The sequence below is a fragment of the Thermobia domestica genome, chromosome 14 (genome assembly GCF_964235325.1).
Source record: "Thermobia domestica chromosome 14, izTheDome1.hap1.1, whole genome shotgun sequence".
Classification (NCBI taxonomy): Eukaryota; Metazoa; Arthropoda; class Insecta; order Zygentoma; family Lepismatidae; genus Thermobia; species Thermobia domestica.
In genome coordinates this window covers 128,952,845-128,969,925 of record NC_137467.1, presented here as the reverse complement: position 1 = coordinate 128,969,925, position 17,081 = coordinate 128,952,845, and the positions used below count along the sequence as shown (strand labels likewise).

General features: G+C 36.9%; 1 protein-coding gene across 6 annotated transcripts in view; it reads right to left on the bottom strand.

Annotated features, from left to right (window-relative positions):
* The window catches only part of LOC145670315 (putative divalent cation/proton antiporter TMEM165), a 151,098-nt gene that overhangs the window by 27,196 nt on the left and 106,821 nt on the right, over window positions 1–17,081 (bottom strand). For all 6 annotated transcript variants that reach the window (XR_014128256.1, XR_014128257.1, XR_014128258.1 and 3 more), the window contains one exon: window positions 2,505–2,680. Coding sequence is in view for 3 of the 6 variants with exons in the window: in XM_081738805.1 (XP_081594931.1) it covers window positions 2,505–2,680 (176 nt within the window). In the remaining 3 variants the exon portion in view is untranslated. The remainder of the gene's footprint in view (window positions 1–2,504; window positions 2,681–17,081) is intronic.

Genomic DNA, 17,081 nt, shown 5'->3' with positions numbered 1-17,081 from the left:
CTCAAAATTTTGTGAATCATGTCTTCCATCGTATTTAATTCCTCCGCCATCATCCATCTCAAAGTCGAATTCGCATCGTGGACGATCATTTCACACACTTATTCCACCAACTCATCGGTTTTTTTTTTTTTTTTTTTTTTTTTTTTCCTTTTCTGGCTTTTGGTCGTCTTCCAAGGACTCACGACTGTCCTGGAATCGCGTATACCACTTTAACACACGTGTATGAGATAAGTACTCGTCACCATACACTTGCCTTATTATTTTCAATATTTGGTAAATGTTTGATCTAGCTTGAAGCAAAATGTAATATTGGCTCTTTGCTCCATCGTGTTTTTGTGACGAGGTGATACCAGATAAACTCACTTTTATTGCTATACCTTGACACTCCGTTAATCAGTTCTTATGATTTTGGTCTTGTTTTGTTGAACAAAATATCCAGCTTTTCGATGATACGTTGCTTCAATAGATGGAGCTAATGGTTACCTGTAAAGAAACAAGTTCCGTTATTTTCCGACATACTGTGTATTGTTACTGACAGCAGGAATGAAAGTTTCACGCATAGGAGATTAGTCTGTTAAAAATTTTGTAGACAACTGAAATTTTGTTTCAGGAAGTTCTGTCTGAATGTGACAGACGTTATTTCAGCAAAATAGGCGATGTCTTATTCAGTGAGTTACGTTTTACATTGTTCATCATCGGAATGGAACACATTTTCAACGGAAATACGAAGACTTTGTGCGATGGAAGAAATCTCTATGTCTAGAGGGATAAAGCTTTGAAAACATAATATAGACATCGTAAAGAATTAATAATGTCACTCACACTTCCAATGCTCTGTTTTGTAGTAGTCTACATTTTTTTAACGTCCGAAATTAAATGAAAGTTTTGAGTGTTACGTCTCACAATTATGCCGGCTAGGCTAAAGAAGACGACGATGATGAATGAAAAGGCGGAATGAAGAAAGTGGGAGGAAACGGGAAGAACCCGAGGAAATTCACGCAAACGATGTTTGTCCATCAAAGTGTTCATTTGGTGCGAGCTGGGATCGAACCAGGGACCCCATGCACTACAGATGAACGCTCTACCACTGAGCCACCGGCCCCAATTTAACGTCCAATTATGTCCTATACGCTAAAGGACACTGATAACTAATGGAAGAGTGACTATGATAAATTAGTAGAATGCGAATGTGGGAGGAAACTGGAGAACCCTTAGAAACACAAATACGACCCTGAATACTACAAAATTATATTACCTGGGATCGCACCAGACATTAACCTCCTGCCACTGTCCCTGTGCCCCCTATGAAGAGAATATGTACACTCATGTCCAAAATGATTGTCGCATATCTATAACTGTCTTCTTGTAAGGATATAATATGATAATGATTTTACAGGGTACTTTTACAGGGTACTGATATTACGTGTATAATCTGAAACTGTATATTTGTGGTAAATTTCATAGGAAAAGAATTTAAATACGAAAATTAGAGGGAGTAAAACAAAATGTTGCTAAATGGACAAGAAAGTTTTATTTTCGTATTAATGTTCTTATTTACTGCTCTCTTGACATGCAATTTGCAACATACATGCCTTTGCCGATTATACACATACTAACATTACAAGAAATACCGGGAGAATTCGTTATCAAATCATATTTCTACAACAGCATATTTATATACATGCGACAATAATTTTGGACATAAGTGTACCACTACAAATTCTTTTTCATTTGTTTCTCTAATTTAACAAATTTTTCAAAATCTCTTGAGACCCTAAAAATTTACATCTGACTCAATCTTCTGTTCAATTTGAATCTAATTCATTTATTTACTTTGTCTTCACTACAGAAGAAAATTTCCTGAACTCGAACTCTAAATTACAGACTTCCATTTTTTCTGATTCCTTGATTGATTCGTGATTTTGACCGCTACATATACTGATGTCAGGGGGGTCATTTCCCTTGAGTTTGAGTAATACATGTTTCCTAATCAACTGTATAGTAACAAAAACGTGAAACTTAACGTCAGATAACAATCTCTTCCCTCCCACAAGAAAAATCTGAAATTAGTGCTACGTGGAATGTTAATGAACCCTCACTCCATGCTTAACACTCGCCCGACGGAGACAGGGTTAATTTTGACCGATCAAAGTTTTATTTTTAAATACATGCAATATATCCTCTTTAAAAGTTTTGAATAACTGAAAATATAAAAATTACAATATGTTTTGCCTAGAAACTAATTTAAACTGTGATAGCTCAAGAATTAATCCTTGTTCAACAAAAGCGTTATGATATCATCGCTGTACGAGTATTAGCATAGCAATATTCAAAAATAGAAAAGTTAGGATAACAAACGGCAAGCAAAAACATCCACTAAAAACAGTGTTTTGTGGATTTTTAATAATGGAAGGAAAAGTGAATAGTAATATTAAGATCTACATACATAAAATCACAGGATTTTAAACTGTTGATAATGTTAAATGCATTTGATTAGTACTAACCTCGTCTTCTCTTTTCCTTAGATCTGATTGTACTTCTTCAAATTCTTCTTGACCTTCGTTGGGAGACATATAGTAGCCTTCCTTCAACATTTTTATCCCAAAAAGCGCAAAGAGAGCAGTAGAAATATAATAGGTATATGCCCGGGGAATAATAGTCGCCGCCCAACCAAACACAGCTGTAAACAAGAATAAAAATACAAGTTACTGGTATTCAAAATAACAGTTCCATTGGCCAATTAAAGATTATACAGTAAAACCTGTCAACTTGGCCACCACTGCAAGTTGGCCACCTGCTCATCTTGGCCTGGTTCGTTTTGAACCTGCATTTTCCCTAAAAACATTCGTTACTTATTACTCTGTAAATTGGCCACCTGTCTATCTTGGAAATTAGCCGCATTGAAGCAATGTTTACCCTATGATGACAACGATAAATGTACCTGCGTATCTAGACCACGCAAAGTACGGTTTTGTTATTTTTCTTAACTCTTTCGGATTCCCATATGAGAGGCGGATGTTCTGTATTTGTGACTGGATACAAAGAAGCATGGCTTCCCACAATTTGTTCTTGGAGGTAAATTGTCAGAACACTACCCTGATAAAAGGGTTGGTAGAGGAAGATGTGATTAAGAAAAAGCACGTACAGGAATTCAGGAAATTGTTGTTTATACGTATTTGTTTACCCTATCTGTTCTGGTAAAAACATTAGCTATATCGGCTCCTTTCATCAGTGGGGAGCTTTAGTAATTCCGAAAAATTCTCTAGGTTAAAGTTAACCATCTCACTTCTCAACTATTGCCACCTGACGGCTTGTCGAAAGGTAGCGGAGGTTTTGATATGAATTCCCTTAAGATTTTCTCAAAACATTTAGCTAACTAAAACATCTAGCCGAGGGAAACACTTAGCTAATTAAAAAGAGGTATAGTATTTTATGGTTGGTTGTGTTGTGTTGTGTTGTGTTGTGTTTTCAATCCGAACACTTCAATGTACACCTTGTCTCAAAAAGGTTGAGCGCATTCTTTATTGGTGTTTTGAGGCAAAAATTTTCTAAGTCCAGCTTCGGGTATCTTCGGGAAAAAATAAGCCAGGTTCGAACCTCCAAGCCAGCCTTTGCAATCGGGAAAAAGTTTGCAGATGTGTTTTTCTTCTTTTAAATATAATAAGACTTGTTACCAAGTGTTTAAAAAAGCAACATTGATTGAAATACTTAATGATACAATATTTCGAAACCTTTTATTAATGTCACCATATGCTTGCTTATCATTTAGCTCTCCATACGTAATGGAACATTTAAATACGTTAAAGAATCTTTCCATATGTAAAAGAATGCTCAAAATTAAGAAATAGAACATAATTATCGCCTGAGTACTAAAATAAAAGTCAAAGTAGAACAGAAACAGCGTTTGTAATGGATATGAATGTCATAATTATCTTGAGATTCGTTATACAACGCTAGAAGCTTAGTTCTGGAAGTTCTTGTGTTAGCTCATTGGTAAGCTGTCGGATTTCAAATCATAAGGTTGTGAGTTCGATCCCCCTCTGGGTCAATACTTTTTTTTAAATTATATTTTCCGCAATGCATGAAAAATTATATAAAATAATTACATTAAAATACATAAGTTGTTTATATATAACATAATCATTGTAGAACATAGTAATTATTATGTTTAAAATATAACATCTGAGATAATTTTCACAGTAGGTCGGTATTATATATGAGAATGTTAAATACAAGTTAGGAAAATCGTTTAATAGCAATAAATAAGTTATGTAGTGTATTTATTTGCAGCTATTTGTCATACAGATTTAACTTCTCAATATTCTCATTACAGTATGTTATTTATATTCGTGAAATGCAGTATATTCCTACTGATATAGAAAATGTATAAACAGAGTATCCAAAGTCGTATCCTGCTTCAAGACACATAACTTTTCCCGATCCCCTTAACGTCACGGGAAGAAACACAAATTCTCTTTAGAACGGAATGTCGTTACTTAGAGTCTTATTCGAATACGTTGAATATGCTTTTGTGTATTCATCTCTCTCTCTCTCTCTCTCTCTCTCTCTCTCTCTCTCTCTCTCTCTCTCTCTCTTTCGCTTTGTTTAGTGTGTGTGTGTGTTGCGGAATATCTTAAGTTGAATACAACATTTGCAAAGTATATGAGCATCATTGTCATCGAATACCAGAAATTGAAAGTCGTGTTTCTTCAGGTTGGGTTTGCGAGTTCATGTTAGCTCACTGGTAGAGTACGGACTTGCCACTGAAGAGGTCTTGAGTTCAAAGCCTACAGCTAATTATCATTTTTTTGTTAGTAGGATTGCACAGAAATCGGATACAAGGAGTGGTTTACTTCTACAAATATTTTCAGAAGCGTTTAGGTAGCCCTGAAAAGGGCTGTTTTCGGGAGTTAAGGCGGGGGCATTAATATTGTGTCCAAGACCCTTCTGAATTTATTACACGCTCCATTCTTCTGGGCATGGAATCTATTACATGGGTGACAAATCTATCTCCTTCCCCTACCTCCAGCCATGCTTCGGAAACAAGATGCCACAGGTCATCCTGAGTTCTTGGTGGATCTGCCTCAGGCCAACTTTCCCTTAGAGTACGCTTCACTTCTGCCCACATATTTTCCATGAGATTGAGGTCTGCTCCACGAGGCGGCCAGTCGATTAAATCAATCTCAGGGTGCCCTGCGAACCATTCCTGAACCACATGGGAAGTATGTATTGGCGTCTGGTATTGCTGGAACTGAATTACACCATCAGGCTGAAATACTCGTACAGATGGCACCATGATAGTACTGATAATGTCACATAAAATAGATACATGGCCACTGCGATTGCAAGCAGCCACATATCCATGGTCATTTCGGGTGCCTCTCGGACGATACACAAAACGGCGTCCCTCCTTTGATGTTGTGAATATGGATTCATCTGAGAAAACTAAGTTTTCCCAATTGAGACCCACATTCGCCTGTGCAAACGCGAGACGGTAAATTTTGTGGTCGTCTGAGAGTTTTTCCTTCACGGCAGCAACACGGCCACGTAACCCAGCATGACGAAGCCTTCGCAGAGCTGTATGCTTACTACCAGGAAAGAGAGAAGCTTCCCTTAGCTGTCTAGACGTACTTAGTGGGTCTAACCGGGCTTAGTTTACTAATCTCGCATCTTGAGCTTCGGTTGACACATGCGGACGACCAGGAGATCGTAAATTACCAGCCTGACCTGTAGCACCATATTTCCGAATCCATCGCCTTCCTGTAGAGGCCGGGACACCTACTCGCCTGCTAGCTGCAGTTGCAGAATAACCTTCCAACTCCCATAAAGTAATTACTGCTGTACGTCTATCCATAGTTACCAATGTTCTGAGCTGTGAGAAGGAAGCAATAGGTAAAAGCTAGTACCTGACGTGTGATTGGTTACTTGCACGACACGCCTATTGTGGGGAACAGCGTTGCCAGATCTAGCATAATGATGCTAGATCTAGCATAATTTGCATGTCTCTAGCATCTAGCATCTTGCTTTTAGCATCCTGCCCAAATCTAGCACAATTTCAGCAAGTTATCAAAAAGCCGTAAAACCTGGAGATGAGAAAGAAGTTGGTCGTGGGAAGAAAAAGAACGGCAGAAATGGGGTCTAGGTCAAAACCCCCACAGCCAAAACCCCCACACTCAAGAAATGTCAAAACACCCACACAAACGGTCATAACCCCCACACAAATGGACAAATCTCCCAAATGAACGAACGGTCAAAACCCCCACACTCAAGAAATGTCAAAACGCCCACACGATCGGTCATAACCCCCACACAAATGGACAAATCTCCCAAACGCACGAACGGTCAAAACCCCCACAGCCAAAACCCCCACACTCAAGAAATGTCAAAACGCCCACACAATAGGTCATAACCCCCACACAAATGGACAAAACAGCCACACATAGCAACGGTCATAATCCCCACATAAATGGACAAAACTCCCACACAAATGGTCAAAACTCCCACATGCAGAAATTGTCACAACTGCCACACAAATGGACAAAACCCCCACTAAATCGGACAAATCCCCCACACTCTGAAATGATCCTCATTCCACGTCTTTGTTGTGGCTCTTTATGACGCCCAAGAAGAATAGTTGCAACATCAGTTTAATTGGAATAAAAAAAATTATTAAAAACTACAAGGGCAATACATGCAACCAGGATCATTTCAGAGTGTGGGAGATTTGTCCGATTGTGTGGGCGTTTTGTCCATTTGTGTGGCATTGTGACTATTTCTGCATGTGGGACTTTTGTCCATTTGTGTGGGGGTTTTGTCCATTTAGTGGGGATTGTGACCGTTGCTATGTGTGGCTGTTTTGTCCATTTATGTGGGCGTTATGACCGTTGGAGGTTATGACCGACTACCAGTGTGGGGGTTTTGGCTGTGGGGGTTATGACCGTTCGTGTATTTGGGAGATTTGTCCATTTGTGTGGGGGTTATGACCGTTTGTGTGGGCGTTTTGACATTTCTTGAGTTTGGGGGTTTTGGCTGTGGGGGTTTTGACCGGTTCCCCAGAAATGTATCCTCTTCCATTGATTCATACACTCGGTAAACCATACAGGCAGTCTTATTTTCCGAAGTAAGTTCGGAACGGCTTTGGGCTTTTTTTTCTTTTGTGGCTCCACCCAGGGTTTTCTAATCCTTTAACTCCGAGGCATGGGCGGAGCTATGGGGGCCATTCTCCCTACAACTTTTTGACAACTTCACTATCTTTATTTCTGACTTTATGATCATATTTATACCTGAAATGACAGCTCCGAGACCGACCAAAAATCTGCCCCCCCCCAGCAGACGATTCCCAACTCCGCTTATGCAGCGAAGTAATTTTCTTTCAAAATATATAAACAAAAACTTTGCATTCATTTATACCATATATACGCCATTGAGTCTGGCAACGACTGCAGTAATTTAGTTGAGTTAAAATTTTGGTGCGTGAAGTATTGAGTTCTATCCATGCATTCTTGCTCTCTGTGTATTTTAAGTTACGTTATCGTATCTCAACTTCGTTTTTTTTTTTTAACTCCTGAATTAGTAATTATGAGGATCTAGCATAATTTGACCGAATCTAGCATAAGTTCAATCAGGTTTTGGAATAATTCCGAGCTGTGAGTCTGGCAACGCTGGTGGCGAACGACTTGGTCAACGACTCGCGAAATAAATCTGAAAATGGTGCGCCGTAATAATAATATTAAAAATAGTTTTTATAAAGGAATATTAATACATACGAAAAGCTGTTTAAAGAATGAATTGTTATACTGACTTTACACGTATAAAAACATATACCATATACCAAACAGATTGAGCGATATGATGATAGCTGTTTCGAGACGAACACTTTCGAAGTCCAACTTCGGGTATCTTCGGAAAACAGTAAACTAAAGCTGCTGGTTCGAACCTCCAAAGCCAACCTTAGTAATCGGGAAAAGATGTACAGATATGTTTTTCCTTCTGTTAAATATAATAAGACATGTTGAAATGGTATTAAGTGTAGAAAAAAGTAACATTGATTGAAATACTTAATGATACAATATTTCGAGACTATGTATTCACACTCTCGTTTCGTCATTGTGATTTCCATACGGAAAAGAGCATTTACGTATGAGCTCAGTTATATTTCAGAAGCAGCTTCCGAAAAGTGGTACACCACCGAGCGTTTAAATCGTGAGTTCGATACCCGTTCAGGTGAGATTCTTTTATGATATTTTACTTTCCTCAATGCATGAAAATTATGTAAAATAGTTACATTACAATTCATCAGTTGTATATATATTTTCATATCATCAGTTGTATATATGAGTTGAATATATATATTCATATCATCAGTTGTATATATCAGTTGAATATATATATTCATATCATTTCACGACATAAGTAATTCTTATCTTTAAAATATAACATCTGAGGTATTCACAGAACGTCGGTGTGTTATGTGTGAATATTGAATACAAATTTAAAAAATCGTGTAATAGCAATAAATAAGTTATGTAATGTATTTGTTTGCAGCTACTTTCATCGCAGATAACTTCTCAATATTCGCATTACAGCATTTAGATAGAGCATATCGAAAATCGGATCGTGGTTCAAGACAAAAAACTAGCTAGCCCCAAACTGTCACGTAAGAAATTCACGAATCGCAAAAGTAAAGTGAAGACATTGAGAGCGGTAATTCTTTAATCGCTCTCTCTCAACTCTCTCTTATCTGCATTTATACATATAAAAGTGTATGTATGTATGTTCCATCATAGCTCATGTATGCCTAGAGCAGGGTTTCTCAACCTGGGAGTCGCGGCCCCTAGGGGATCGCGAAGATAGGCGGAAGAGATAAATATACTTATAATCTAAAACCAGAAATTATTTTTAAATATTATTTTTAATTTTGTTCTGATAGGCATACTTTTATTTTTTATACACACTGTAAAGAACAATAAAAAATAAGTCTACTAAACATTTTCAAAGGGTGTAGAATTCGTGTTACTATTCGGTTCAAAGTCTCTTGTCGTCGCGAATTCTGTCGAGAAATTTGAAGCTTAAAATATACAAAACGATAATCATGCCTGTTGTTCTGTATGGTTGCGAAACATGGTCGCTTACTCTGAGGGAAGAACATAGACTGAAAGTATTTGAGAACAAGATCCTTAGACGAATATTCGGACCCAAGAGGAACGGGAATGGGGAATGGCGGAAACTTCATAACGAGGAACTACATAATTAATACGGGTACCCAACATTGTTAGGGTCGTCAAGTCTAGGAGGCTTAGGTGGGCAGGTCATGTAGCTAGAATGGAAGAAAGTAGAAACGCTTTCAAAGTCTTGACTGGAAGACCAAACGGAAAACGACCATTAGGAAGACCTAGGCGCAGATGGGAGGACAATATTAAGATGGATCTCGCTGAGATAAGAATACAAAGTAGAAACTGGATCCAATTGGCTAAGGATAGAAGTCAGTGTAGAGCTTTTGTGAACGCGGCATTGAACCTCCGGGTTCCATAGGCCATAGAGTTAGTTAGTTAGTAGAGTTGTTTAAAAATGAATTTAAATCAAAGAGGTATGATATAAAACTAATGAGAACTGTATATAAAAATACTAGAAAAATACACATGAAACAAAACCTGCACATTGAAATACAATTAAAATTAAAACCTAATGAAATACCTAAGCATGGTGTAATTTCACTAGTGCAGCAATGCCCGGTTCAATCTTCATGACGAACATTATCAAGCCATTTTCAACTGATAAGCGATTTCTTATCTTTGTTTTAATGTTTACCATAAAAAAAAAACACACACTTTCGCACAAGTACGATATAGCAAATGGAATTATTACTTTTAAAGCAGCAATCACCAGACCAGGATATTCTTCTCTCCTCATCAGGCAGAACTTGTCCAAGTCTTCGTTACAGAAAACCAGTTGCAAAGACTTGTCGCATGATCATTCTATTATTTGGTGAAGAAGTTGTGGGCTTAGATCGGATACGTTAAACTCCGATCATTGAAGAGTTTAACATCCATCTTGAACCAGCACCTTCGTCTTTGGGAATATAGATATTACAGTTACTGTATCCACTGTCAGTGCCGGGCGCCGAAAAAAGGGACCACATTTCGGAGGAAGTGTGTTACTCATGTTAGGAAAGTGCATGTGCACATGTGGAAAATAGAAGGAAAAACGCAATAAAATGTGCTCAAAATTAAGGAAAGGTAGGGTTTATTTTGAAAATGTTATTGAGCTTCGTGCCAACCATGGTGGCGCTTCGTAGCTAGTCTGTCGACGTCACTCATATATACGGTGACATCGTACTATACTCTCGCCCCGGGCAATGATTTTCCATGGCACTGTTCATTATAAACAAAAAAATGGATTCTACTATTATAGAAATAGGTATGTTAAAAATCCCACACAAGCTTATTATAAAACAAATTATAAAAGGGTCGCTGGCAAGAGCGTGTGATAAAAGGGGATCGTGATAGGAATTAGATTGAGAACCACTGGCCTAGAGTAATTTTAACCACATTTCTTATAGTTTCAAAAAGAAAGCTGTCGGGTTACCTATGGTGAATGGGAGGGGGATACATATAAAAGATTGCTAGAAAATGATAGATATTAGATTCAGTTTTCGGGGTCGTTTAGATAAATAGTGAGACTTTCAATTTTGCTTAACTCCGATTAAGCTCTCATTAGTAGGGATGGGCACGAACGACTTTTCTTTGAAACTCGACTCGACTCGAAACAGACATCTTTGAGGTCTACTCTTGGACTCGGCGCGAAAAATATCTTCCAACTCGACTCGGATTAGAGTCGAGTCGAACCAAAAGGAGCCAAATCCTGTGTGTAGTCCTACCTAGACAATACATAGACAATAATTATTCTATCATCAATTATACTACTGTTACTACAAATAATAATAATAATAATAATAATAATAATAATAATAATAATAATATGACAACACCGTGTACAAACATGAACGATAGATGGTTAGTAAAGGAATACTAAAAGCTAGTTGACTGCCGACGTCGGTAGTCATGAAGTCTACAAGGCAAGGACATCGTTCATTACCCTAAGCTGTAAGCGTCGGTGGACTACAGATGGTCAACTATTAACCTCTCGCCAGAAATTGGTGGCCCCGCAGCGACGATCCGTGATGGCCCAAGTTCCATTTTGAAAACTTTACTACCAGCGGCAGAGACGCGATGAAACGCCAACGAACCACAAAATTACTCTCCCAAAATATGTTAAAATGCCTATATGTGTGATTTGTTTATATTTAGGTGAATCAAAAAAACACAAAACAAATACCCCGGGGTGGACGCGAACTATCAATATTACGATTACTAGGCACGTGTTCTTCTGACTTCCCCACGGAAACAATCATAAAAAGCTTGGTTGTTGAAGGATAAATCATTGACGTCTTAATTTAGCCAATCAGACAAACCCCTACATCTCGAGTTCTAGGAGGTGATACCGTGAACCGTTTCAGATTTATTGCTTTCTGGTGGAGTACTATCCATGCGCAAAATTTGAGCATAATAGCCGACATGCATCTTCGGTGCCTCTTATCTTTAGTACAATTTTAACCAGAGATGCTGTGGGTCAATGAAAATTTGATCCACGACCCACCATGACCCACTATCACCCACCGCCCAAATGACCCATTGGCCCACTCTGACCCATCAACCATCGTGATCCACTCTGACCCACCACCAACTATGAACCACTCTGAACCATTGCGACCAACTCCGACCCACCAAAACCCACCGACATCAACTCTGACCGATGACCCACGTCCTCCTCTCCATTGACTAAAGAGATTACACTTGTAATAAAACAAGACTGTGAAATTATCACTTATCGGAGTTTGAATTTCTACCGTCATTGGCTCAAGCACCTCTTTGTTAAAATACTGGTGGGTCTGACCTTTACGATATATAATGGCAAAGTGTTTCTCATCTTCCGAATTAAAATGAATTTAAATTTATCATATGTAATTATTTCTTTGTTGCCTTACAGACACATTTCAGTAGAAAATAGGGTGAAATTTAAAAGTTTCGAATCAAGGAAAAGTAAACCAACGTAAAAAAAAAAAAAAAAAAAAAAAAAAAAAGAGAGAGAGGGAGAGAGAAACTAATTTTCTATATAATTAAGCATGCCGTACTAATTGAAAATGCCCATGTAATTAAGTTTAGAATACAAATTTTATGGCCATTTTTCTCTAACTTTATGGCTTGATTGCCTTATGCTCGGAACGCTCCATATATTAAACACCAGCTTCAGCAATTATAAATAGAAAGCAGTGGGTATAAAATTCAAAAAGAACTTTAGTTTGCATTACTCAATTTTTTTCTCAACTAATATCAATCGTTTTCGATTATTTTTACAAATCAACCCACTACCAATTTCCAATATATAGAAAATGCACCCCCGTCCCCCCGCTCATAAAAGACAATTTTAAAAAATGCCAGGGCATATTCTCTTTATTTTTAATAAAGAGTTACATGCTGAATTTCAGCTCTCAGTTGAATGGCTTGTGAGATACTAACTTTTTCGCAAAAATTCGGACTTCTACTTCCCCTAAGGATATGTATTATAATGAAAGTGACACGCGTATGATAACTTCCCAGTTGGGATTGGAGCCTGATTATATACCAAACGTCAATTCATTTGACTTTGCAATTTGACCGTGATGATTACGCAGACATAGTTACTTTCAATTTTTTATGATACATATCCTTATTTCATATGTTACAGATGATTCAAAAATATTTTTTCAAGCAGTTAGCTCCTCTAGAATCTCACAGGCTGCATCCCAAAATCCAACTCCTACTATCCTATGACAATCCAAAAGTGACTGAACTTTTTTTATTAGGAACAAATGACAAAAGAAAAATGGAGATCTTGAAAGTAAAATGTAGAAAAGATCGGTGCCCCCAATAACTACATATTTCTCCGCCCCTTCATTCCGAACTTAAAAATAAAACTTAATTCGAATATGGTTAATTAGTGAATTTATTACAGCTAAATTCCACTCACTACATGCTACAGCTACAACTATGTAACAAAAAATAACAACTGTGAAACATGTTCTGAATTACTATTACATTTCTTACGCTATTATTAAACATATTAGAATAGTAAAAGAGGATTGTTCCTGAAATAGTATATTTGCTCATGATTTTTAACTTTTTCATACGGAAAAAAATTAAAATATTATTCAAGTTTTAAAATTTGCACTCTGCAAATATGTTGCCCTCTAGGCAATGGGACTAATGTGGACTAATGGGAAATGCTGCACTGTTAGCGGCGCTGAAAACTTACGATTCGATTCTAATATCGGTTGATTTCGATATCTTTATGTCGCTACGTAACCACCCTGGGTGCTAATGGAAGCTTAATTGCACTTGAATTGAAAGTAGAGCTATTCACCTAAGCGACCACGAAACTATGGATTCGATACTAATATCGACCCGTTTCTAGCATTTTTGATATGTATCCCGACAGTACTCTTTTTCCAGACTGTAAGAAATATAGTTAAAATTGCTCTAGATATATCAGAATTATGTTGAAACACACACATAAATCCACTTTTATATTCTGTATAAATAGAGAGTGAGCGAGCGAGGGAACGAGAGAGGGCGACTCAAGGCATCACTACTTCCACATTGCAAAAGCATATATCAGGAATTGAATTGAAAATCTATGTAAAGACTTTCTGCTGTGGCATGCTTCATAAGGACAATTCAGTCTGCTCACGTGACCTTTGGGGTTCATGAATTTTTTTGCGAGCGTTCCGACTTTGGATTCTCTGTTTATACCCTCTGTTTATGCATCGAATAACTTTTCAAGAACATAAATGACATTCTGCATTATGAATGTTGAGAATTACTCTCTATATGCCAAATAGCTGCAGATAAATACACTACATGATTTATTTATTGCTATTGAACGAGTTTCTTAACTTGTATTTACATCCTCATATATAATACCGACCTACTGTGAAAATTATCTCAGATGTTATATTTTAAACATAATAATTACTATGTTCTGCAATGATTATGTTATATATAAACAACTTATGTATTTTAATGTAATTATTTTATATAATTTTTCATGCATTGCGGAAAATATAATTTAAAAAAAAAGTATTGACCCAGAGGAGGATCGAACTCACAACCTGATGATTTGAAATCCGACAGCTTACCAATGAGCTAACACAAGAACTTCCAGAACTAAGCTTCTAGCGTTGTATAACGAATCTCAAGATAATTATGACATTCATATCCATTACAAACGCTGTTTCTGTTCTACTTTGACTTTTATTTTAGTACTCAGGCGATAATTATGTTCTATTTCTTAATTTTGAGCATTCTTTTACATATGGAAAGATTCTTTAACGTATTTAAATGTTCCATTACGTATGGAGAGCTAAATGATAAGCAAGCATATGGTGACATTAATAAAAGGTTTCGAAATATTGTATCATTAAGTATTTCAATCAATGTTGCTTTCTTAAACACTTGGTAACAAGTCTTATTATATTTAAAAGAAGAAAAACACATCTGCAAACTTTTTCCCGATTGCAAAGGCTGGCTTGGAGGTTCGAACCTGGCTTACTTTTTCCCGAAGATACCCGAAGCTGGACTTAGAAAATTTTTGCCTCAAAACACCAATAAAGAATGCGCTCAACCTTTTTGAGACAAGGTGTACAATCCGCAGCAAAAAACCTGCAACATGAGCATGTAAGTTTATTGTGAAACGACGAAGTATTTTGCTCCAAAATAAGTGTGCAGGGGAGGACGCCGAGGTTTCTTATGTCGTGATTCGTGCCACTTAGACGTTATGGTGATTCCTTGCGCTGTTAGGCGTAGGTTCACAATAAATTTACATGCTCATGTTGCAGATTTTTTGCTGCGGACTGTACCAGACTAGATTTCAGAAAGAAAAAGAAATGTACATTTATTAAACATACTGTAATTTCTTTTAGTGCTGTATATTGTTATGACTACTCTATATACATTGTTTAAAAGTAGCCGTCGGGTCATTGCTTATTAAAATTTTACAATCAAGTAATACTAGAGATCATATTCTAAAAATACACCAATCACATTTATTTTCTGTAAGTTCGCAACTTCTCAATGGAACCGATGGTGGCCAACAGACAGGTTTCACTGTACTAACTTTAAATAATTTCAATCATATAAAAGTGAAGAAGGATTCTCTGAACCGGGTACAATTTATTAATAATGTATCTCTTATTTCTGAAACACATGTGTAACACTACAGATCCCTTTTAGATGATTCGGGGTCGCTCTAACAATGTTCTATCCACACATGTTCGGAAAGAAACACCTCCTCCCTTCTAAAATTTCCTCCACCAAATTTTAAGATATAGTGTAGAATGTAAGTGTGAAGTGATGAATAAGGTCTTCCTCCTACAGTTTTAGATCCTCCTCGCATTGAAATTGAGGAAGCTGGATAAAGCACTCCACTCGGACATATATGGGGGATGCAGAGCATAAATCAAAATTATTGAAAATTCGCATTTTTGAGATAATTACCATATTGTATGTTATGTAGTTCCTTTTACACAGAGGAACTGAGAACTGTAATGTTAAACTTTCCTCAAAGATAACAGCACTTTGCTAAAACTGTAGACTTTTGTGCTAAAGGTTTCTTTTGCACATTATCAATCTTCCGGACTCGCCCTCATCACCCGAATAACCTGTTATGCAGGATCCACACTGAAATTCTGACATTGATTTCCTAGATTTCATGATTAAGAGAACTTTCATTGACTTGTTACACCGCGAACTATTTAGAAAACCTCTATCATCCCTGTGTACCATACTCAACATATCATTTGGTCTATCACTTAGATTATTACAACCAACAAACTTAACTCCATCTGCCTTGATTCTTTGAGGTATTATGAGCATCTTCTGTGCGTAGCTCTAATGTTCGTTAGCATCGCTTGAGTAATAAGAACTTACTGAATACTTTGTCAAATTTAGTTTTTCATTCTCCTCTGAGCAACTGCACTATGTTTACGTACATTTTCTAAGCAATTGCAAGACCTATCTCCAGTGTAACCAAAACTCTTGGCACTAATTGGCTAGAAGTGAAATAAATCACTTATCTGTAGTAAAATAGAATATAACATGAAATTGCCACTAAAAAGATAGTAGCACTAATATTAAATGTACAAGTCAACTTACCATTGCACATTCAGTTTTTATTATAAATATTTATTTTATTGCACAAAAAGAAAGCAAAGCAAAAAAAAAAAAAAAAATCTGAAAAAGCAGATTTCGGGACACGGCATATTTTGAAGCATTTCTCTGACATTCAAGATTAGTGTAAACTCTGCTACGTTAATGTAACAATTTCAGAAATGCTATTTTCTGTGATATGTGAAAAGGAATGCATATTTTCTTGTGAAGGAATTGCAAAATATAAGTACAATAGAGGCTTCCTGAACAGTCTTACCTTCTCGAGAGAAGAACGGATCGTCTCAGGAAGGCTCTGTTATTGAGCTGAAATTTTGCATGTCTTACTCTAAACAATGTCTGTATGAATCAGTGAGTTTCGCACAGACATTTCTTTACTATTTTTTAACCTATTCAATTCTTTGACTTTTCTAAGAGTGGTTAACGACAAACACACCATAGTTACGACCCAATAATGTTCTAAAGCTTTTATGCAATCGTACAGTGAGATTTCAAAACTACTCATCAATGGTGCTCTTCTACTGAATATTTGTGATCACCAGAAGATTTTATAGCTTCGGAAAGAAACTTAAGCTTAATGATTTGCCGAATTAAGATATGGCACAGGTACCAGTAAATTATATACTAAATCATTAACATTCGCCATTGGAATTGCTATCGACAGCGGGACGCTCGTCAAAGCAAGAGAAATAGAACGTTCACTTTGTTAGTTTTCCCACGAATTAGCAACAGCGCAATCAGTGTTATCGTCAGTTTCACTCAAAGATGCCAAAATTAGTTTTGTCTTCTTTGTCTTTTCAATGTGTGTGTGCTTAAAACAAT